Source organism: Lissotriton vulgaris, chromosome 7 (genome assembly GCF_964263255.1).
Source record: "Lissotriton vulgaris chromosome 7, aLisVul1.2, whole genome shotgun sequence".
Classification (NCBI taxonomy): Eukaryota; Metazoa; Chordata; class Amphibia; order Caudata; family Salamandridae; genus Lissotriton; species Lissotriton vulgaris.
In genome coordinates this window covers 1707899527-1707924072 of record NC_141695.1, presented here as the reverse complement: position 1 = coordinate 1707924072, position 24546 = coordinate 1707899527, and the positions used below count along the sequence as shown (strand labels likewise).

Here is a 24546-nt window from a genome sequence, read left to right as displayed (position 1 = left end):
ACCAGCCGTACTAAGCTTATATTCTGTGATGGCAGTCCTGGAGAAACTTTCTCTTTTGATATAATTAGGGCTTCCCATCTTTTTCATTATTGTTGCGACTGCCACGGCTTGTTTGACAAAACCCTAATAAACACCTGGGAAGCTAGTCTGGGGTTTCCTTCTTGCTGGTGTAGCGATTCATGATCAGCCTCCAAATCCACTGATTTGATTTAATACTCTGCATTTATTCGTTGTCGTCCTGCTGAGTTGAACCAGAGTTCAATATCAAAAGAGAACCAACTTTTGATATCAAAAGAATATCAGAACTTTGCAGATGTTTGTGGTGGAAAGCAGGGAGATGCCTTTCCACCGAAGACGGATCACCTCTGTAGAACTGATTAAGAGTGAATTTCTAGATGCTGTTCAGGAAGTTTTGGTTCTACTTGGTGCTGTGCAATAGGTAATGTTTGAGAATTTAATCAATATTGTTGGTTTACGTTTGCTGAGGTTTTTTCTATCTATCCTTGCTTTTAAGCCTGGTCTTTAGAGGAGGGCAGTTTTTGGAAAAACGGGGACCCCTACATGCTATTTCATTTGCTATCCGTAGGGAATGCATAAACAGTTCAGGTAAAGAAGTGTATAGCAAACAGATTATACCTATACCGCCCTTATGACACAAATATTAAAGCGACCTTAAATAAATATTAGCAGAAACATAGTAAATATCAAAAAAAATGTTTGATCATTTCATTGATAGTTTTTTATCTTCTTTTTTTTATATATTATTCATTATTTTCATCTTGATTTTCATAAAAGTTTTATAATATTCACAAAAAATACAATCAAGAACATACATTACAAATATTTACATAACAGTACACAAAAAGGGGAAGAAATAAAAAGGTGCTATGCGATATATTCGGTCGGTGGAAAGTTAGAAGAAGGCAATGGAATGGAATGGAACTACGCGCGTTTCGGCCTGAGGCCTTCGTCAGGTAACCGTCATTCGCAAGTTACATACATCTAAACCAAAAAGAAGAACCACATATAAGAAACATATATACATATATCGGTCGCTACTATACAATAAATTCTTACATCTTATATACATTTCGGGTCAGTAAATTTCAGTTCATGATATGTATGTCAGCAATAAACTTTTACCATTCCAATAGATTATATTATTTTACTAATGAATCACTTATTTTTCACATTAGATGTTTCCACGTTGCACTTATTTAGTATTATTATGACACCAATTTTTTTTGCACATTCATATGATGATAACTGTCTCTATTACTTATCTATATAAGCTATTACACACAGCAGAATGTTATACGCTATGTGGTTGACATTTCACATTGAACAGATTTCTTCATCTACCTCTATATGTCGACCTACGATAAAGTGCAGATAGTTGGACACTTATAACTGAAATCGAAACTAGACAATCATTCTGAGTCATATCTACCCTGCACTAACATACACATGGCGCAGGTAGTTTTAAAACATTTACAATTTCACGCTCCATTATATTAAATGTCTAAGAGCTTAACATATAACTGCTTTATATGGATACAAAAAAGTGCACACAGGAGATTACTTTAAAGGCGGTTGCGTGTAAAGTAGGTCGACATATAGAGGTATAAATTAAGAAAATAATTTTCAGCGACGCTTCAGGAAGCATAATAAAATCTCATCCAGCATTAAATATACGGACCTATGAAAGAAGTCTATAAGGTACAATGTCAAGCACGCTTTTAAGACCTCCTTACTGTTTGAAAATACTAAAAGTCCATTATCGCGTCATTAAAACATCCAATTTCTTTACAGTATAAATGACTTATTTTCACCGGAATTGATAGTTTCGAAGAATAATCAAGTAAACCACCATCAGATATTTCCGATGTAAGTAATAGTCTGCGAATCCAATTTTCTTGGCAAATCCATGCTATCCTCCCTTCTGTTCTTTCTTTTTCTTGTGACCTACACTTCACTTGTAAAAATAGGTTTGAAACAGGTAGATGAAGAAATCTGTCCAATGTGAAATGATCTGGCAGCTCTCTTCTGTTCTTTCTCTTTTTCGTGTGATCTACACTTCACTTATAAAAATAGGTTTGAAACAGGTAGATGAAGAAATCTGTTCAATGTGAAATGTCAACCACATAGCGTATAACATTCTGCTGTGTGTAATAGCTTATATAGATAAGTAATAGAGACAGTTATCAATATCATCATATGAATGTGCAAAAAAATTTGTTGTCACATAATACTAAATAAGTGCAACATGGAAACATCTAATGTGAAAAATAAGTGATTCATTAGTAAAATAATATAATCTATTGGAATGGTTAAAGTTTATTGCTGACATACATATCATGAACTGAAATTTACTGACCCGAAATGTATATAAGATGTAAGAATTTATTGTATGGTAGCGACCGATATATGTATATATGTTTCTTATATGTGGTTCTTCTTCTTGGTTTAGATGTATGTAACTTGCGAATGACGGTTACCTGACGAAGGCCTCAGGCCGAAACGCGCGTAGTTCCATTCCACCGCATTGCCTTCTTCTAACTTTCCCCCGACCGAATATATCGCATAGCACCTTTTTATTTCTTCCCCTTTTTGTGTACTGTTATGTAAATATTTGTAATGTATGTTCTTGATTGTATTTTTTGTGAAGAATATAAAACTTTTATGAAAATCAAGATGAAAATAATGAATAATATATAAAAAAAGAAGATAAAAAACTATCAATAAAATGATCAACATTTTTGTTTTGATATATTTCTGTTTCTGCTAATATTTATTTAAGGTTGCTTTAATATTTGTGTCATAAGGGCGGTATAGGTATAATCTGTTTGCTATACACTTCTTTACCTAAACTTTAGAGGAGGGCATACATACTATAATAAACTTCCTCAAACACCCTTTAACCCCTTGGGCGCGGCCGCGATTCTGCGCCTGTGTGGCAGAATCGCGAGTGGGCGGGTTCATGACGGCCCCCAGCCATCATCAGCACACGCCCACCGTAGTGCATGACGGCTGGGGGCCGTCATCAGCATCGAAGGGTTTAATAGTTACTAAATTAGAATGAGAGATCCCCCTACTTCCCGGCAGTGATTCTATCAAGCGGCCAATTCAGATATTGTCAGATAGTCACAGTTATATGGAGAAACTTGGTGAGGTCCAAGTTTAGCCACGTCAGTGCGTGGGAGGTCATGTCCTTAGGTTATTTCCTGGAGACACATGGAGGTGAAAAGGACATCCCTTTTTTCAGCATCGAACTCGTAACAGCATGGTACGCTCGACATGTGAGTCAACACAATCGAAGACGGCGATTCTACCAAAGGCGATTCTAACAAAGACTACTCCAGCATCCAGCAGGAAAGTTTGACTGGTAGAGATGCCAGTCTTCTTGAGTCAGAATTAATAAACAATTAAGAAAGGACTCATTGTTTTGGCAAGTTTTGAGGATAGTGATTTTGTGTGGACAGCAGCAGCATTGCTGTTTTCAACGTGCTACCTGTTCTTATTCCAGTGATATCTTATTTCTGACCAGTGATGTTAAACTCGGTGTCCATACAGTACCTGGTCATGCCCACAGTGTTCCCCACACACTGGGAGAAAAGTCCCAGAAAGTGGAAGACCATTGTTTTATTTCTAAAATTAGATCCCCCGCTTGGGGGGGTCTGTCTTCAGGAAAAATATCAGAGAAGATAGTTTTGTCATCAACTTTAAATTACCTTATAAATCTGTTAGTACTGGGCAGAAAGTAGGCAGGAACCATTATGTGGTAAAATAAATGTTTTCAGGAGTATTGGCTGGTCAAACATGTCTTGAGCAGTTTGAGTCCTGTGCCCTCAGAAGAACTCTGAAGCTCATAGACCCACAGAAGAAAGTCTCCGCCTTCCCTGCAACCTCCCCTACATTACTGTCTCAAAATCTTTACACCCCCCTCAGTGCCAGGTGCCTCTAAGCATGGTCCTGCACCTTGTATCTTTCACTTGTTTAAGTGATCTATACGTCTACGTATGCATGTACACCTGTCCAATGATCTGTGCCTTTACAACAGCTTCAGGGTCCCATGTCCCTAAATCTAGCTCAGTGTTTTTACACCTGGCTCAAGAACACAAGCTACTAATCTTGGACCATGACCGCTTTAGAGGCACGTGATGACGACCCGGGTATACTGCTCTTAACCTCTCCACGTGGCGCCAGACACATTTCTGTAAACCCGGTTTGGTGTCATTTTGTAGACCTGGTTCAATGCCCCCAAATCTATGCCTCACTCATGCCTCGGACCCTGGCTCATTGTCCCATCTTTCAAGACCTTACCCAGCATCATTTGGACAATGCCCTATCCATCTGCACCTGGTCAGTGTTTTATGCCGACACACGAGGCCCAGTGCCCAAATGCCTGCGCATCTGGTCCAAAGCCCTTCATACATCCTAACACACTTATCTAGCTACACAGCATCCTTTCACACCTGCATCTGAGCTTCATGCCTGTATAGCCGGTTTAGTTCCCATTCTTGCACACCAGATGCAGTGCCTCCAGCCTGCTAACCTTGTTCAATATCCAATGCGCTGATAGATCGCTCTGAGCCCCATACTTATACGCCTGGCTTTGTACTCCATGTCCGTGAAGCTTGCACAATGCCTCATAGAAGTATACTTGGTTCAATGCCTCATGCCTGGTACATAGCAGTTCAGTGCCCTTAGCCTGCAGACCTGGCTCAGAGTGGCTTAGTGCCTGTCTCTGATCCCCACAACAGCACACGCCATGGCTATACAACTGACTCAGTGCCCCCCACCTACCTCATAAATCCACATCAGTATATTCCCTTCTCATTTGCATTACACAAATCAGTAGCTGTTATGCCCATCTGAACCTCCTTCTACTAAGGTTTGCAGAAAGGTGAAGATGATCTTAGTGAATGAATGCCCGAAGTCACTGAACACCTTTTAGCAACAACCAGATCATGGCCATCTAAATGGATGTAAGTGGCAATTGTATAGGGCAGCCCTGGACAAACATGTTGATGCTCTGTATAGGGTCAAAGTCAAGTATACACTGAAGGAGTGATTTGAGAGGTAGCTGGGTGTGGCCTGTTGCTGGATCATGAATGATACAGTGTTCTTTAAAGAGGTGTGGCTCAACACTTTACTGAATTGGAGAAGGGCAGGGGTAACCCTGGTGGTTACATGGATGTCATTGCAAATCTGAGATGTGTAGACAGAAAAGGCTTTTTTCCGCTTTTCCACTTCTTATTCTGCAGTCTGATGGTGTCCTGTCTGCAGGGGTGGCGAGAACCACCAGCGATGGTGAGCTTGTTTGCAAGATAAACAGGGGCGCAAGTCGTGGTGGCTCTGTAGAGGATACAACAGGTTTCCTAGCAGTCAAAAGGAGTCAGTAGGCTTCCATTGCAGGAGCCACATGGCCATAGTTCCTTGCAGGTTAACCTTGAGCAGAGATTAAGCTAGGTCTATGCAAACTTTTTTTAATGCAATCCTGATGCCAGTTGACTCCAGATTATCATAATTCATATAACCTTTGATGATTTTTGCCCTCTTATGCTTTGTGCATATGGGTTTTCTTGTGGAGGTTTGAGCAGAAAATGTCTCAAAAACCATGTATTGAGTAGGCCTGGGCAGTGAACTTTGCTCCATTCGGGGAATTTGCAGAGTTTTCTGCACTCCACGGAGCTCGTGGAGTGCAGAAAACTCCGCTTCGCGATGTGCAGCGGAGTTTTTTCCCCGCTCGTGATGGCGGACGGTAAGTTCGCGATTGCGAACGGTAAGTTTGTGAGCGCGTGACTTGCCGCTCGGGTAGAATTTCTACCCTAGTGTTAGGAATACCAGCACAAACTGCAGTTCGCACTACACTCCGGAATTTTATGGAGGTGTTTTGTAACTTTGCGGAGTTCGGCGTAGCAAAACTACGTGTAGCAAAACTACGTGAACTACGTCCAGGCCTGGTATTGAGGTTTGCATGCACTTTACTAACCCGGTGCGCCGCAAGGGTGGGGGCCGGTTTTGGGCCCCTGGTGTCCGTTTTAAAATCGGCCCTGTAACAAAATCGGACAAAAACCGCCCCCGCAAAGAGCTCGGCGGCACCCCCAACACTGGGAGGGGGGACAGGGGGGCCGTCCGAGCACTTTGCCAGAGCCAGTTTTGGTTCCCAGTCCGGCCCTGGTGATCTTGGACACTGTATTGAAAATACACTGAGATGCTTTGCTTGATTTGAGCATCCAAGCTCATGCCTCATGTACATTTTTCAGACAGACAACTGCCAAGCAAAATTTGCTTACGGGAAACAATATTCCATGTGTCAATCATGTTTCTTACAGTTAGGTGCCATGAGTGTTTGGAAAACGCTTTAGAAATAAGCATGATGGTTTGTCGTTGGAAAGAGAAGAAAATTTATGTTGCAGGGATACATTTCATGAAAAGGAGCAGATGTGTGCTCTGCTCTGTTTAGGATGACTCACTCGAGGCTCTTATAGGAAGTACCGGGTACATTTGAGCTACATAATGCCCACGCTGTGGCTAAAAGGCTGCTCTTGAATTTGGAGTTAATGGCAACAGGGGACAAATGCATTTGAGGAAAAAGAGAGCAGCTGTGTCTTACATCCAATGAAACGGCCCCAGAAGGTTCAGAAAAACAGGAAGGCTGGGAGAGGCTTTCATTGGATAGCCATGGGTTCGAAGGTACAATACTAGAGACCTTACTCAATGTCCAGCGGAAAAATCCCTATTCAGGACTATACATGGTGCGGTAATTGATGATTATCTTACATGCCGAGGTCTGAAACTCAGAGAAGTGCAGGGACAATGCATCGATGTAACCCTTTCTCTGCGGGGCGTTTTCACCTGCTGTGCGGCGGGGGAGGGTGACCACGCGCGGCGCAGCTGTGCTTGTGACGAGCTCGGCTCGTCATGAGGCACAGTGGAGCTGCATTCATGACGAGCGGAGCTCGTCACGACCACACCCGTTTTGGAACGTTCAGCACAGCGGGGAAATTATCCCCGCGTGTGAACGTTCCAACGGTCATGACGAGAGAGTGCAGCTCAACCCTGCCTCATGACAAGCTGAGCTCGTCATGAGAACGCAATGGGTTAATACAGTGGTGCATCACCCTCATTGTTTACGTAGCGGACCCACAAAGAGGTTTTTCTATAATTATTAGGTCTTGATAACTTCTGTAGTCCATCCGCCCTAGGGGATCCTTCTGGGCTATAGATGAAGTGGAAGTTAAGCACCACTAGGTAATTATCAGAAAACTACTTTGTGTATGACTCCTCAGAAGGATTCTGGTGGGGTTGGACCGATAATATGTGACTTTTTTTTTTTACATTTCATTAGAAATGGGAACATCTGTTCACAATAGACCATGGATCGAAACTAAGTGGAAACCTGTGTTTTAGGAATTAATTTTATTTTCTGTTTTTGTAGAAGGGATAATATATGTATTCAAACAAGTTATTAATCTACTATATCCTATCGATTGTTTTTCCAAATTTTGGAATAAAAAAACTGTATTTAATTGTTTGGCTGAGCTGCCTTTTAGATGTAAGTTAAATGAATGTATGTTGAATGTGAGTGAACAATATTCTGACAGCACATTCTTTTATCTGTCGTATTATATCTCGGTTTTAAGTTTTATGCATCTTTTGTCAAATAAAGTTTAAACTATACATACACCGCACCCAGCACTGTCAGTATTTAGCAAGTGTGCAGTTACCACCTGGGATTTCATGGAAACAGAATTGAGCTCATGTACAGCATAGGTGAGCAATGCTGACTCATGATGCCCAGAGGAATATGTGTCGTTTTCCCGCAAGACATTACCCCGCATAACATCACCCCGCATTTTTTACAACGCAAGTGCAATTAGTACGCAATACCATCACCCCGCAAACTTTCACTTTGCTTATGACTTTACCACGCATGCGATTACAACGCAAAGGCATGCGTGGTGAAGGCATAAACTGTGTAAAGTGCTTTACCTAAATGTATATATTTCAATATATATATATATTTATATATTTATAAATATATATAAATTATTTTTATATATATATATTATTATATATTTATATATATATATATATATATAAAATTCTTATTTTTTAAATACCCTCTAAAACCCATATTTGTCCATTTGTATCTCAAAAACTAATCTTACCCCAAATTGTTAAATTGCCCATACCACCCATATACCCATACCCACTTAAATCTTAAATTACCCTTGGCACCCCAAAACCACCCTTTACCCTAAAATGACCCTGTGCACCCCAAAACCCAAACCTAACCGGATCCCTAAGAATACCCCTGCACCCCAAAGCCCTAACCCACCCTGTACCCTAAAAATACCCCTGCACCCCAAATCCTAAATGCACCCTGAACCCTAAAATTACCTCATACACCCCTGCACCCCGAAACCCTAACCCACCTGACCCCTAAAATACCCCCAAACCCAAAACCCTAAAAGTACCCCAGTACCCCAAACCCTAAAAATACCGCAGCACCCCAAAACCCAAACATACACTTAACCCTAACATTACCCCTAAAACATATACCCCTACACCCCAAACCCCAAACCATATACTTACCTTTAGTTACATATAAAAACATATGCTTTTACCAATTATACATTTACAACTAATTTTGTTGTAAAAGCATGCGTGGTAAAAGCATATAAAATGTAATGCCATGCGTTGTAATGGCTTTGCGGAGTATTGTTAGTTGCGTTGTTATGGTATGCAGAGTAAATAATGTAATGGTTGTTTACCGCCCAGAGCCATGTCAGATTTACAAGATGTCGCTACGGAATAAATTTCCTAAGATTAATCTTAGAGGAATCTTTTACATCGACAGTTATCGTACACATCTGGCATGGATTCAGCTCTCCTCTGGCAATATTGGCCGCCTTGCTAAACACTCAAGGCAGAAGGTCATGGAACATTGTAGACATGTTCAATGTGCATTGGAGGTCTTGGCTCACTGCTGGAAGTGAGATGACTACTTCATATCTATTGATCATCAGGTCCAGTGCCAACTTCATCAACTTCTTCTCTGCTGTCTCTTTTCAGTGCGCTTCGACAGCTGCAACACCACCATGAGCATCGGGTTTGAGACGAACAACGCCGACTTCAAGGTGGGCCCTGATGGCACTGTGTTCGCTGTCCACCGAGTATATATTCCCTCCAAGCAAGCAGTGTTTGTGGTGGCCGCAGAGGCTGAGGACCACCAGACCCCTGAGAAGTGGGAGGTTGCCGTTCGACTATTGGTGGATGAGAAGAAATCAAACCATAGTGCTCATAAGGTAAGGGGCATCTTTACATTTCGCGAATCCTCGTAGAGCTGTGTTTTGTTGTGTACTCATATCTGTAGGTAGCATCCGCGGCCCGTGCAGGTAAGAGCCGCGGGGCCCAGTGGGGGGGATTTTTGACGGCTGATAACGAGGGAAAATTAAAAATATAATTAATTTTCCCTCGTCATCGTCCGTCGAAATCCCCCTCCATTGGGCCTCACCACTCTTACATGCACGGTCCTCAGCTGGTAGGTGGGGTTTGCAAAAGGCGCAAGATAGATAAAGGACAACAGTGCCAAAATGTAGATAGACCACAGGTGCAGAACAGTTATGGCCGGACATACCGCCCTGGTTCAACCCTGCTTGTATGTCTCTCAATTAGAAGTGTGCGAAGTTTATTTTCCCGCCACTGAAGTAATGCGAAGTTCTTGATTTTTGCCCTTGATCAAGGTTGTGAGGTTACCTGATTTAACTTTGTTTTATTCTGCATTGTAAGATAATTTTCACAGCATTTCAAAATAATTTTCACTCATCCAACACAGCCAAAATTGTATGCAGATAATTTCTCAGCAAGCAAATGTTTTGCAAAGATTTGTGCACAATGGAAAATGTTCGCAGAGTTTTTCTCTGCAAGTTTATTATTTTGCTGTGTTTTGCTATGCACAAATGGCATAGCGAAAAACATTGAAACCTTAAAAAATTATGACGTTTGCCATACACATAATATTGGACAGAATTGAAGAAAAAAAAAAAAAACGTTATGCGCCCAAGCCTCAAGCGGAGGCATGATGAGGTTATAATATGAGCAGTGGCGGCTGCGACCGAGTAGCACAGGTGAGGCAGGTGTGTGGAGGGGGTAGAAAAATAAATGAAAAAGTTACTTACCTTATTGCCAGACCACCGCCTTATGATGTCTTCTTCTGTTCCTGCTTGAAGCAGCAAGCACCACCAGGCTCCCCTAAGCCAATACAGTGCTGCCATTCAGCATTGTGATTGGTCTGAGCGCCCTGGTTAGGATCTCAGACATACAGTGGGATTCCTGTGCATGTTCTTTACAAAGTTGTGTATTACAGCCTGGTGGGGAAAGTGCAAAGTGCGCATGACTGTTTGACTGGGACAAGACCGCCTGGCAAACATTCATGTGCACTTAAGTGCCTACCACCCCCCCCCCCCTGCCCCCCTTGCTGGCTGTGATGACAGCCAAGCCCCACCTCGCCAACCTGCCTGACAATGAAAAAAATAAATGATAATAACCTAGTGTTGTTTTATTTTTCCTTTTTCCACTATGCAAAATGTAGTGGGACGGTGCTCCTCCTCCTTAGTTGAGGGGCCGCCACTGTATAGGAGAGGCCTGGAGTCCCTATTGCACTGGTTAGATTACAACTCATTAGTGGTTAATTTGTAAAAAAAAAAAAGTGCTGGGGCTCTCGTCGGGAGGCAGCTTGTAACAGCTAATTTCTCCTGTTAGCTCCGACTAAAAAACGACCTCCACCATGAAATGTCTTTAACTGTTGCTCGTGAACAGCACCGGTGTTGATGATTACGTGCTAGTGCTGAGACCCGGAAACCACCACTGCAACTCCTAGCCTACAACTGAAGGCACCGGGTGGTGACTAACGAGGTTCTCATTTATTTCTGTAACCTTGACACAGATTGTACTTTTAGCAGCTGCAGACGCTTGTAGGAGGGGCAAGGACTTTCTCACCGCCCCCTATCCCTCCATCACTCTCTCTTCTGTTTATTTCTAGAGTATTCTGTGCAGCTATGTCTTACCCTTGCAAGCTTGAGGACCCACACAGCTGGACTCCCAGAAGGATCTAGAAGGGAAATTTGATATTAGTGCACTCTAACTGCATTTTTTATTTTTACTTAAACTGAACTTTGGTTCTACCTTCAAGTTTTCTAAATATGTAACCCTAAGTAGGTTTATTCACAAGGTGGAAAGAGAGAAATGAGACACATGAATGAAGACAAATGAGCGGGAGGTAATGATTACTAGAGTGACGGATAGATAAAGCGAGAGAGAACGGAGAGGCTGGTTAATTTACTGAAAGCTGTAATTGGACTGAGTGAAATTGAGACGATAGTGGTGGAGCGGAGAAGGCTGTAAGTAGACGTACGGAGAAAGATTGATAATGCCAGAGAAAAGAAGATAGTGTGATTCAGCGATTGCAGGTCTGGCGAGAGACAGGGAAGAAGATTGCGCGGTAGTGAACGAGATCTCTAGTGGTACACGAAGACACCGAAGCAGAGAGAGATAAAGAGAGAATGAAGAGGTGGTAGACGGAGACAGACCAAAGTAATCAGAGGAAGGTGTAATAATGAAGTCTGCATGGACAGGGCCGGACTGGGAACAGAAACCGGCCCAGGCTAGCTGCTCAGCTGGCACCCCCTGGGGTGAGGGGGAGTGCAGCCGAGAAGTTTGCGACGGACGGTTTCGGACAATTTTGTTACAAGTGGCCGATATTGCCGACCCCGGTAACAAAAACAGCTCACCAGGGGCCCAAAACCGGCCCCCACCTAAGCGGCCTACCGGGGCAATGCCCAGTGCCCACTATGGCCAGTCCAGCTCTGTGCGTGGAGGTGGTGTGAGATGTATGTCAATAAAGTGAGGGAATGACTGGGGCGGGTGCAAAGAAGAAACAGAGATGCAACGTTAAACACCAGGAGAAAGGGACACTGGGTAGGAAGTGGTTCTGTAATACCCAGACTACTCAAGCATCAGTCTGGTGTGAGTGTATCTGGGTCTTGGTTAACTTCTCTGTCTCCAAGGCATGTGCCATGTTTTATGACATGTGTTGCTAATTAGGCTTTTTATGCCTTACAATGCTGTTTAATCAATAACAGGACACAGCACAGTGCCAGGGATAGGAAGCACCCACTCACTTTGTTGACAAAGGACACTACTTTGTGCAGTTCAGCTAGCCCTAGACCACCACTCCCGATGGAACGCTGTGAAACTGTCGCATAAACTCCAGAGGAGGATAAATATTTGTTTGGGAAAGATTCGGACCTGCGATTGGGAATTTCATAAAAAAAGAACAGACTACACTGGGATTGTGCATAAACAGGCTAGGACTATCATTGAATGCAGTGAGCATTTACATTAAGCCCTGAAGAAGTCATGATTGTGACGAAACGTGTTGGCTAATGCAAAGTTGAATAAAGCCCTCGTAAAGAGCAAGATTGAGCACAATGACTGGAGATTGAATTAATATATATTGCGTGTGCCATAAGGCTGTATAGATAGCTCCAAATTCCTGTATGCTGTGAATGGATTCCAGTAGAAATTATTTTGAACTTCTCAGCATGGTCTTCTACAAAGTACCAGTTATAGATGTTATAAAATGTCTGGAGACCACCTTAATTCCATGTGTGAACTGTAAAATTTCAAAACTTGCTTGACCCATATAGGGGATAATCATAAGCTTGAAAGATGCAGTTGACACCAACCAGGGATGTACAATGTACGTAAGTTGCTGATTTATTTCAGTGAGGGAGAACCACAGGACCGGTGCAACATTAAGTCCATCACAGGCATTAGATAATGGTGCCACTACAAATGGTCAAAACAGAGCACCGGATTGAGCCAAATAGCTTCGATGAGATGGTGGTCGGAGCCAATAGTTAAGGAACAGTGGAATGAAATCGGATCAGGAAGGGGTAAAAATGTAGCGAATCAGACTGTGGTACGAAAATCATGCCCAGTAAGGTAAAAAAAATGAGAAAAACAGGAGAAAAGAGAAACACTTCACACCCTGTCCAATGATCCAAAAATGGTGGATAGGACACTATGAGAAAGACCCAAAACCTGTATCCATAAGGCTGTGGCTGCTTCCCAATAATCGGGCACACCCAAATGTCCTTCTCGACTGGTTTACAGATCATTTTTGGGGAAAAACCAAGGTCACTAAACCCAAGTCCACAGCCTTCAAGCTCTTCACCACTTTGCTTTTGTATGTGTGTGTTGGTAACTGAACTATTAACCCCTTTGATGCTGATGATGAGCTCAGCTCGTCATCAGCCACGGGGGGCGTGTGCGGATGACGAGCTGAGCTCGTCATGTAACGCGGCTTTTGTAAAAAAGCTGCGCAGTGCAAAAATGACCGCTGCAGCGATGCGGTTAACAATAATACTGTTCGGCCAATCCTGGCTAGGCAATTTCACTGTTCCACCATTTAAATAGTTGAACTCTGAAATATTTTTCAACAACAAATGGTGCTTTTTACAGAGATGTATGACCAGTATTCCTAGATCAACAGTCTTACATTATCATGGAGCTAGAACGATCAGAGTTCTGGGACCATAACTCTGGAGTAGTTATGCCCACGGCCGAGGCTCCAAACCAGAATCATTAAAAATATTAAGACAATCAGGCTAGCTTGACTCCAGTGGCATGGTGAGCGCAGGATCCATATCTTGGCATACACGTCCCACTCGGGGAAGGGTATCCCAAGACGTGGGTCCCATAATCACTGCTCCACTGTATACAAGCTAGCATGGCTGATGAGGGGTGATACCCCGAAACTGGTCCCATGATGTAGTTTCCCAGTCTGGGAAGGACCTGGCTTGGCATTTTAGGTTGGACTGGTCCCATGAGTGGCAGGGTCAAGACTGATTATCACATGGCTGGGCCCAAATTGGCGTGCTGTGGTGAGCAACAAAACAATGGATTCAACCCAGATCTTTGTTACGGAGGGTGAATGTTTGCATTGTTCAGCATTGCGTCGATCATTTGTTCTTTTGCTTCTGCATATCCTGATGGGCCATCAACAGGCTGCTGGGTCTTCCTGAGCTAGAGCGAGAGGGAAGAGACACTTGCACCTGAATAGGGCTGTGGCTGTCCCTGCATAAAGAGTCACATACCAGTGTGTCTGGAGCCAGGGCATGGTCTTGTGCACTACAAAGACGTTTTTAACTCTCCCTACTTCAAAGGCTACACAGGTATAAGTACTAGACCACCAACACCATTCACTCAGAACACTTGTGGAACTGAGGACATTCTACCACAAAGAAGAGCTGTTGTGCTACCAGGAGGGACTGCCACTTTGCTGCTTTCTTTGCTTTGTTGGCCTGCTGCTTCTTGCCTGGGAATGAGAGGACTGGAATTGACTCCCTATATCCTGCATCTCTAAAGGTTCTCCAAGGGCTTGTTGGGCTTGCCTCCTGTTTTTGAAGTCTCAGGGATATCAAAGACTTAAGCTTCATCTTGCTACCAGCACCTGGACTCCTCTGCTGTGAGTCCTACTATGCCAAGTGGTACCAAATCCAGTCCTGGACCATTGGAAGTGAGTGTTTTGGGCTGCAACCCAAGAAACCTGCATCGATTGGAACCAGCGCATTTCCCTGTGAACCTGACGCATCGCCGTTGACTGCACTGGAGCCATGGACACCGCTTGCTGAGTGTACAATGCAACAACTGTGACTTAATACGCATCTCGACTTTGCCGATGCAGAGTCTCTGCATTACAGCTGCTGCCCGGACACCGCATTGCTGGACCTCAACGCAACCCAGCGGTTCAACATCAATTCATTTGGCCGACTTTGGAAACAATGCATCGCCTTCAACAGCAACACATCCCCTCGTTTGCTTGAAGATTCGTCCCCGAGCTTTGATTTATCCAAGGTACTGTCAGTGGGTCTGTGTGACTCCTGTGTCCGGCCCGCGCTCCTTTGCTGTTGGATTGAACTTTTGGATTTGCCCCAGTCAAGCGCAACCAGATAGCCCTGCTTTGTACTGCTGATTTCTAAGCACTGCGTTTTTATTTTATCTTGCAAAATTTGTATTTTGGCTTGTGTATGTTGGATTTTTATCGTTTTGGCCTCGTCTTACTCAGATAAATATTGGGTACTTTTCTAAACTGGTGTTGAGTACTTTTATGGTGTTTCACCGTGTTAGTGTGTGTGTGTGTGTGTGTGTGCACGCACACACACTTTACACAATGCTGCCTTAGTTTAGCCTGACTGCTCTGTGCCAAGCTAACGGAAGGTGAGCACAGGTAAACTTTTAGTGTGCACTACGCTTTCCCTGACTGGGTTTGTGGTTCCTGCTTGGACAGGGTTAGTACTTCTGCCAACCAGAAACACCATTTTTAACAGACACTCTTATTAATTTTAGTTAACATTGTATTCATTTTGACACAGGCCATATTCATTTCAGCAGGTGCCCCATTAATTTAAACATGTTTTATATTCATTTCAACCCTTGTTTTATTAATGTCGATGTAGACTATATTCAATAGAAAATGTGTCATATTCTTTTCAATGCATGCTATATTTTTTTAACAAATTTTATATTTATTTCAGAATGCGTCATATTAATTTTAAGCATGTAAAATAATTCTTAACTGAGGTCCTATTACTTTCAATGCACGCCATATCAATTTCACTGCATATCATATTCATATCCGCTTAAGCTATATTTATTTTATGACGTCATATTCCAGTGAAGAGTGGTTATACTCATTTCAATATATCACATAATCTCTTTGATATAACTAAAGTTTATTTCAAAGTGGATCATATTGATTTTAACGCATTTAAGCATATATTATATTGCTTTTATCAATGGTCATATTTATTTTAAAGCGTTGCATAACATTTTAATTCATCTCATAGTTGTTTCATTCAACACATGTCCTACTAATTTCAAGGTGTGTCATTTTCCTGTTAATGCCCTCTATTTTGATTTCAGTGCTTAGCACATTAATTTTAGCATAGGTCATATTTGTTTAACTCGTTTCAGCAAATTGCATATTCATTTGAACACATCTTTCCATGTGGCTTATGTTATTTCTACATATCTCGTGTTAAAGTTCACAAGTTGTAGTTATTTTAAACGGTATCATATTCATTTCAATACGAGTTATATTTATGTAAATGCGGGTCATATTCATTTTAACACCAGTCATATTCATCAAAATATGTGTAATGTTCATTTCAGGGTGTATCATATTCTTCTCAACTGGTATTATATTCATTTCATGTGCTATATATTTTACCGTGTGTCATATTCCTTTCATTGAAGGTTAGATTCATTTAAAAATATCATCATATTCATTTCAACATGTGTCATACTTCTTTTAACACCTGTCAATCCCATCAGCAATTATCATACTCATTTTAATGCGCCATATTAAGTTCAGCGTTTGCTATATTCTTTCCATTATAGGCTATATTCTGGGTTTCCTGTATAGTATATTGATTCTGCCATGTATCATATTGGTTTTGAAATATGTTATATTCATTTTGGTTTGTGTTCTATTCTTTTTACTGTGCGTTGTGTATTTCAGGGGGTGTCATATTCGTAGAGTAGGAATTTTGACATGAATGGCTTCCCACATTACTCTCTGATGATTTCTTTCTCCAGGATGTCCCATGGGCAAGATTTTCAGAAACAGGAGATTGTCAGAAATGCCAGATGATGTTTGAGCTTCTTGTAAAGTTTTGGAGGCATTCTCTCAAACTTTGTGAAGGAAAAACATTGCGGGCTCCCACACACCTTTGCAAAGGTTAAGGAAAATTGTGTGGAACTTTGTGAAAGTTGGAAATATTTTGGGTATGCCACATCCAAGTGCAAACGATGCCTTTTCTTACAATTTATGACACACATATCTTTATTAAATGTTAACACAAAAGCTACAGCTATGGAAGGAGGTGTCTGAGAGGTCCACAGGTGACGGTTTCAGGGTACCAGGCAGCACGGTGAACCTCAGGCTGAGGTCAAGTCAACAAGGGTTGAAGTTGAGGTGTTGGAATGTAGCTTTGCTGTAGGCTTTGGGTGGGACTCCAAACAAGGCACGTGACACAACTCTCAGGGGATGGGTCTAACCATTCACCGAGCTGCACCTTGGTGGCAGTGGGAACATGTCCCACAGCCACATCCGAAGATGCCCTTATGTTCTTGTATTCAGGCGCTTTCCAAAGGATGGAACTAGGGCATTTTGTTCTCGAATCTAGTTCATTCACAAATTTGCACAGCTCTTACAGCAGCTGGCCCGAATATCATGCCTGCCATGATGGGGTGATGGAATTTGCGAAAAAAAACTGAAATAAAAAACGAATTTGGCACCCATTTGGTTGCAGAGATGTACCCTGACATCGAAGAGCCCTTAAGCGTTTGCAACCAGAGGGGGGTTGTTAATAGAAGTAGTTCGAACCATTCAGATGTATATTACTATATGTTTTGATAAGCTCTGCGAAGCCATGAACATGCTTTTCAAATCACATGAAAGCAGCATGTACGTGGAATGTCCTTGGGAAGCCATTAAGGGTGTAAACATTGGGTTCTTTTACAAAAGATCTGAGATGAGTCAAAGTGAACATAAAGCAGCGGATTAAACATTCAACAAAGCACCTTCCTGGGCTCTGGGAGCTGTCAGTCAACACCAAGGGCCTTGGCAAATGGATGCCAATCACTGGTTAGTAGAGATGGGAGCAACCACGGGTGGCAGCACATGTCTGAAGTGCTCCTGAGCAATAAAGGATGCTGTAGTGATGTGGTGAATGTTGAGCTGTGTCTGTATAGTAATTTCATTTATAAAGCGCTTACTACCCCTGATGAGGCGTCAAATCACTTTTTCAGCAAGTATCACGCTACTCCGAAACCCAAAAAGGATCAGTGGTGAATTAGTATAGTGAAATATGAGATTTATTCGAGCGGTGGATATGTTGGTCTGTTATTTGGATTGAGAAAGAAAGTGGAGGGATAGAAGAAGGAAAAAGGTTTGCATTTTTATAGCTCTTGCTACCCATGTGGTCTGTTCCATCCTTATATTGATGGAGTGTGCGGCGCACTGGGGTTGTGATTGTTGGCCATTTCATGCCGGTACCGGTAGGTCCATGGATATGCAGTCATGTTAGTAGGTCATTCCATACCTGCATTGATAGGGTGGTGGGCACAGTCCTGTTAAGTTGTGTTAACATTAGGGGTGGGCGGAATTTGCATAGCCACGCTTCGCAAAGCTCCGCGAAATGGTAAAAAATCTCTGCGAGCACGCAGAGTTCCATGAACTCACAGAATTGCTTGTTTTGCCCGTTCGAGGTGCTTTTTTTCCTGTTTGCGAATGCTGTTTGCGTGCTCAGGGGAAAATATATCTTGCGAACACGCATTTTGAAAGCGCGAACAAGCAAAAAATTCTGCGACGCCGCGGATTGCAGAATTTTTGGCAATTCCGCGTACTCCGCGAATACGAAATTGTCCAAATACCGCAAGCAGAATGGAATTTACCGCCCAGGCCTAGTTAACATCACTTGTAGAGCGCACTTTCAGCTCAAGCTCTCAATACACTGTTCGAGCTGTAGGTGAGAATAATAGTCGAGTGCCCCTACTGTAATTTGCCATATGCTTGCCTATATAGCCAGGTCTGTAGGTCACAGCTAATGGCACAATAAAATTGTGTGTGACCCATTGCATCCTGTGCTGATGGGGCTGTGAAAATAGAGGTGGAGTAATGTTTGCTGGCCTTCTATGCATGTAGCGGTGGACTGGAGGGATGATTGCAGGCCGTTCCATATCTACATATGACAAAAGGGAGGGGAGGAGGAGGATGCACAGTGATCCAGTAGGGCTTAAGTTACCACTCAAAGGGATGAATGGAAGATCCAGCCACAGTCATAGCCCTGGTTAATGAAGACAACAATGAGGAAACTGGGCTGTTCCTAAAGGAAAGGAAAGGGGGGGGGTCACTAAGGTGCTAGGGGTAGTACTCGGATGAGAGCTAACCCTGGGTATCCAATATGTTGGATATAATGGCCTCACACACCCTTGCGAGTGTCATGCTTCATCATAGGCAATGCTCCTCGTTGGGCAGGCGGTGCAATGCCCAACGGGCACACCTCAAAGAGGGGCTCTTTATCGGAGATCTTTTATCCAACCGCCTATGGGTGAAGTGTGGGTGAGGGGCCAGGACAGAGTAGATGGTGTGGGTGAAGATAAAATGAAGCACAAGGTACCGGAAAACAATTTTATTCTGGTGGTCCTCTGCCGCAAGTAAAATCAAGGGTAGTCTGTATTCGCTGGAACTTAGGTTTCCAGAGACGATACAGTACTACGAGGTGAAGGGTCTACTCTGTCCTGGCCCCTCACCCACACTTCACCCATAGGCAGTTGGATAAAAGATCTCCGATAAAGAGCCCCTCTTTGAGGTGTGCCCGTTGGAATAGGCAGTGGTTCGGAGGGCCCACTATCTACTCTGAAACACATTTTTCAAAAGTTAATATAGGTTCTTTTAAACAGAGCCCTGTTTCCTACAAGGAAAACTGCCTGGATTTAAATAGAAAGGAATATTTAAAAAGCAGTCACAGACACAGTGGTCTGCTGAACCCAGCAGGCCACCATCCTTGTTATGGCCAACGTTCGTAGTGAGTCACAATTCGCGTTTTACCTCAAGAATATTAATGAGTTTGGTAGGACTGCGACCCACCATGATTCAGAATTTTGTGAACTGACCTATTAATAAATAGGTCTGTTAACAATATTCCAAATTGGTAAAAATACTGGTCATATGTTGTTTCCAGTGTTTCATAGACTTGGTCTTAGACCCCTTTTGTTTTTGATTGGTCTAAAATGGAGGACTAGGATGTTCCTTTATTATTGCGACAGAATTACAAACGCATTCCAAAAATGCACTAGCTTCACTTTATTGGCTGTATACTGCCAAATTCTTTGGGTTTGCTTTAACAAAACGATGTTCAAGATGTGCCAGATAATGTCATAAGCAAATAATATTCAGTCTAAACTATTACTGTGGCTAAATGAGTAAATTATCATCTGCGCCTCAAGTATTGCAGGGGGAGGGCAACACTTGACACATGTTTCGCCCTTTTTAAAACTTATCACAACAGCCAAGGGCAAAATAATTATGTGACAGAGGAGGAACAAATTATGCGGCAGGGTTGACTAACTTAAGGACAAGAAAAGGCAAATAATGCAGCACTTTATAGTGTTACTTCATTATTTGGTCATTTTTATACATGTTGACAATGTCTGGGCAAAGTTTTGACCTCATTAGTGGCAAATCATTACCCAAATACAGCAATTAGCAACTGAAATGTGATGAGTAATCTTTTGCAAAGGACCTTCTACTGCAAGGCAACATACGAAGGCGTGTTTAGTGACCTTTCATCCGTCTGACAATAAACAATTTTCCGGTTAAAATCTGCTAATTATGCAGTTGACGATGGATTATATGGCACATTTATGCGGATAACGCCACTGCTACAGATGTGCACGCATTTAGTGGTTCTGAACAAACCTAAATCCAGACATGAGCTAAGATTTGTGTACAGGGTGAAATAAAAGAAATTAACTAAAATGCTTACTTTAATTGACAAATTAAGCAAGGTGGACATTCTATCGTGGAAAATCGAGCAATGCTGGTGGGCTGTCATGTCCTTGTCAATTAAGTACGCTCTTCCGTAGAGATGTAATACATGATCAGGTGCCAGGTATGGTTCCTCCTCAACGCTGCCAAGAAGTGAAGTGCTGCCAGCAAAGTTGCGTTATTGAGTGCCATGCACCAGGTGCCTGTGCAGATCGACCCCAAGGGAGTTTTGAAAGTTGTCTTGCACCTCTTTATGCCACCAGTGCAGACTGATCCTGGAAGGAGCCTGATTGAATGTGTGTATCCATGTGGCTACACCTAACAACATAGCGTGTATTAGTAACGAGCACTTTCACTGAAGGGTATCTTGGCGCTGAATAACATATGTTTATTGTTACCCAACTCAATGGTACTCATTGTATCGACCTCAGAAGGATGAAAGGCTGAGTGGACCCTCTGGGATTTGAACCTGTGACCATGATTAACACAGGCCTCTATAATGGACGCATTAGTCCACTAAGCCACCAGATCCGGCTGACACAGAAATGCCAAAGTGCCATCACGTGCTTCAATGAATATCTGGCACTATACACTCCCCAGTAGTGCAAAACTGCCCTCAGTCTCTGAAATGCAGAACTGATCCCAAAATAAATGCATGGCACTGTGTGATCTGGGGAATGGAGCACTTACACCACAATGAATACAATGGACCCCAAGGACTACAGGATTCTTCATGTTGAATGCATGGCGCCATGTCTACGCCAGCGCTGCAGGACTGCCTACTGAATGGATGCATGCCACCAAACATCCTTCGGCATGCAGACCTGTTCACACAATGAATGCTTCACATAAAGTGCCCCAGAATGCTACAGGACTGCCACCACAGTACAGACCTGTCTCCACCGGTCACCAAGAGCGCGGGACTGCCCAGCCATGACAAGTCATCACGTGATCTTCAGAAGCGTGGAAGTGCCACCAAAATGTATGCATTGCAACATATGTCCCACATGAGTGCAGAAACTCTCCACTCTTTGAATCCATGTCAACATGTGACTTCCAGGATTGTAGGGCACCAGACGTGTGCAAGACATCACGTCTCCCGTGTTAGCAGGATTTTTAGCATTAAAGAATGCATCTCACACACGCCCATCAGATATGAGACTTCCTCACGCAGTGAATGATTTCCACCAGTTCTCCTTCAGACTTGAGACTTCCACAGACAGTGAACGGCAGTGGTTAATTTGTAAAACAAATAAAATAATAATAAGTGCCGGAGCTCTCGTCAAGGGGCAGCTTGCACCCGCCCATTTCTCCACCTAAAATAGAACCAACTACCATGAAAGTGAGGAGAGGATGTGGTATAATGGCCAGATCTGCCGTCTTTGGAGCTGGGGAACCGGGTTTGAGTCTCATCCGTTGATTCTGGCCAACTCACTCAATCTCTCCATGCTTACCGTAAATGAATGTGTCCTTGTGCAATGTAACTGGTGCTCCTGTAAAGCGCCGGTCTTGATGATTATGTGCCAGTGCTGAGGACCAGAACCCACCGGCTCAAATTAAGCACTGAGAATGGATGTTAACGCATGTCCGCTAGGTGTGAGACTTCCATACAAAGTGAAAGTGAACACAGCACTCCATGTCCTCCACTGGCGCCGTTTTTGTACTACAACAAATGAATGTTGCCTTGTGTCAGGGGTCCAACACTGACATACATTGAAAACTTAGAACCACATTTCCCCAAATAATGGAGAAAGTCCCACCATAATGAATACACATCACCACGTGTTCGCCATCTGTAAGGCTTCCCCACATTGAATGCATGCATGCAACTGCATGTTCGCCAGTAGAGCACTACTCTTCCTGCAAGGAATGCATGGCACCTTGCCTGGCACTAGCTGTCCACCAGTAAAGCATGATTCCCTCCAACCATGTATGCATGCCCTAAATGCACCCCCAGTGCAGGAATTCTGCACACAATGAGTGTGTGTTACCGAAGGCCCCAGAGGACACAAGACATTGCTCTAAATAAATGCATATCACCACATGTCCTACAAAAACGCGAGATCTCCCTGCACAGCAAATTCATTGCACAACATTTCCCCCAGTAGTGCAGCACAGATTTCATCCACCAACTATCTCCTAGAAATTTAGGGCTACCCCACCAATGATTGAATGGCAGGGCGTATTTTTATTTTAACGTATTTATTTATAAAGCGCAACAACAATCCCCTAGGGAATATCACGGCACTGAATGACTCCCAATGTTTCAGATGAAAGAACCCCACAAAAAAATCTAGTCAAACGAATTAAGTGCTTTTCAACCAGACTCCTCTCTGACAGCCCAATGTATTCCTTTTTGGCCCCCCAGAAACCCTCCCAGGTGATTAGCGTGGAGAAGTGTGGCTCACTGGTTAGAGGAGGCAGACCTGGAAGCAGAGGTCAGCCTGGGACCAGGGTTCAATTCCCGGCTCGGCTGGGTCTTGAGTCCTAAAATGTCCATGGACTCGACAATTCTCGCTCCGGTGCCTACTCGATTCACGGGTTCACACTCTGCGATTCTGGGCAATAGCTTGCTTAATCTCCACAACGGCCCCTCACGGCGGGATGCCTGGCTTTCACCTTGCGGATACCCTGCCGGGGTTATCTCACAGGGGAATACCAGGACGGGTTCCCGAAGCAAGCGCTTAGAGACCGGTTGGTGAATTGCGCTATATAAATACCTGTACATTTACATTTAGCGCACCCTACAATTCCCTGTAACACACCACTGAATGGTTTGTGGGCCTGACAATACCGTGCATCGAGACTCTGGAGGTCATTAGGATGGCGGGCGGACTTTGCCCGCACACCATCCTCACGGGGATTGGGACCCCCGCCATAAGGGCGGGGGTCCCGTGGTGGGGATTATGATGCACCCGCCACAGTGGCGGGCACATTCCTCATTTTTAACATTGTGGCGGGCGGTGCAGAGAGCACCGCCCGCCACAATGTTAAAAATGCATGTATGCATTTGCATACACGAAGCGGCAGGCACAGCGCGGTGCCTGCCGCTTCGTGTATACAAATGCTGGTGGAGTACATGGTACCCCCGTGTGTATCCCCACATCTCCTTCACTCTGGGGGCCCGCAGGGGGCCACCAAAGTGAAGACCGCATGCCTTTCCATGGGGGCATCTAACTTAGCCCATCGTAATATGGCTGGCAGTGTCTAATAGACACCGCCACCATAATAATCCTTTTCCGCTCCGGTCGCAAGGCGACCGGGGCGGAAAAGCGGCGGACTGTCTTTCCGTCCGCCGCGGTCCCCCCCGCCATACTAATATGGCGGGGGGAATTTAGGTGCGGATGGCGGGCGGATTGCCCCCGCCGGCCGGCGGTGGCTAACGCCAGCCTGGCGGGTGTAATCCGCCCGCCATCCCAATGGGCCCCTTTGTGTCCCCCAGGAGCTCAAGAATGTTCCTGCACTAAGCAAGACATGTTTCCGAAGAGTGCAGAAAGAGGGTGTGGCTTACCGGATAGTTCGGCTGACTTTGACGCTGGTGAACTAGGTTGGAGTCTAGCTGCAGGCTCAAATATCCTGTGATTCTGGCCAAATCACTTAGGGCCAGATGTAGGTAAATATCATTTACTGATTCTAAAATACCGAATTTTACCGATTCGCTATTTTAGAATCGGTAAATGATATGTAGCTAATGATTCAGTAAATGTTACTGAATCGGTAAAATTCGGTAAATACCAATTCGGTATTTACTGAATCGGTATTCCCCATTCATTCCTATGGGCCTGGAGGCCTATAGGAATGAATGAGAATTACTGATTCGGTAAATACTGAATCGATAATAGGGGGTAGACATACACGGGTGGCAGGGTGTCACATTGACACCCTGTTGCACCCCTGTATAGTGCATGGGTGCACAT

The 24546-nt window shown here is 43.6% G+C and overlaps 1 protein-coding gene across 1 annotated transcript in view; it reads left to right on the top strand.

The window, feature by feature from the left end:
* Positions 1-9092: 9092 nt before the first annotated feature.
* The window catches only part of CDH4 (cadherin 4), a 676299-nt gene continuing 660845 nt past the window's right edge, over positions 9093-24546 (top strand). Inside the window, exon 1 of the mRNA XM_086932873.1 lies at positions 9093-9317. Coding sequence (XP_086788999.1) covers positions 9111-9317 — 207 coding nt within the window. The 5' untranslated portion in view covers positions 9093-9110. The remainder of the gene's footprint in view (positions 9318-24546) is intronic.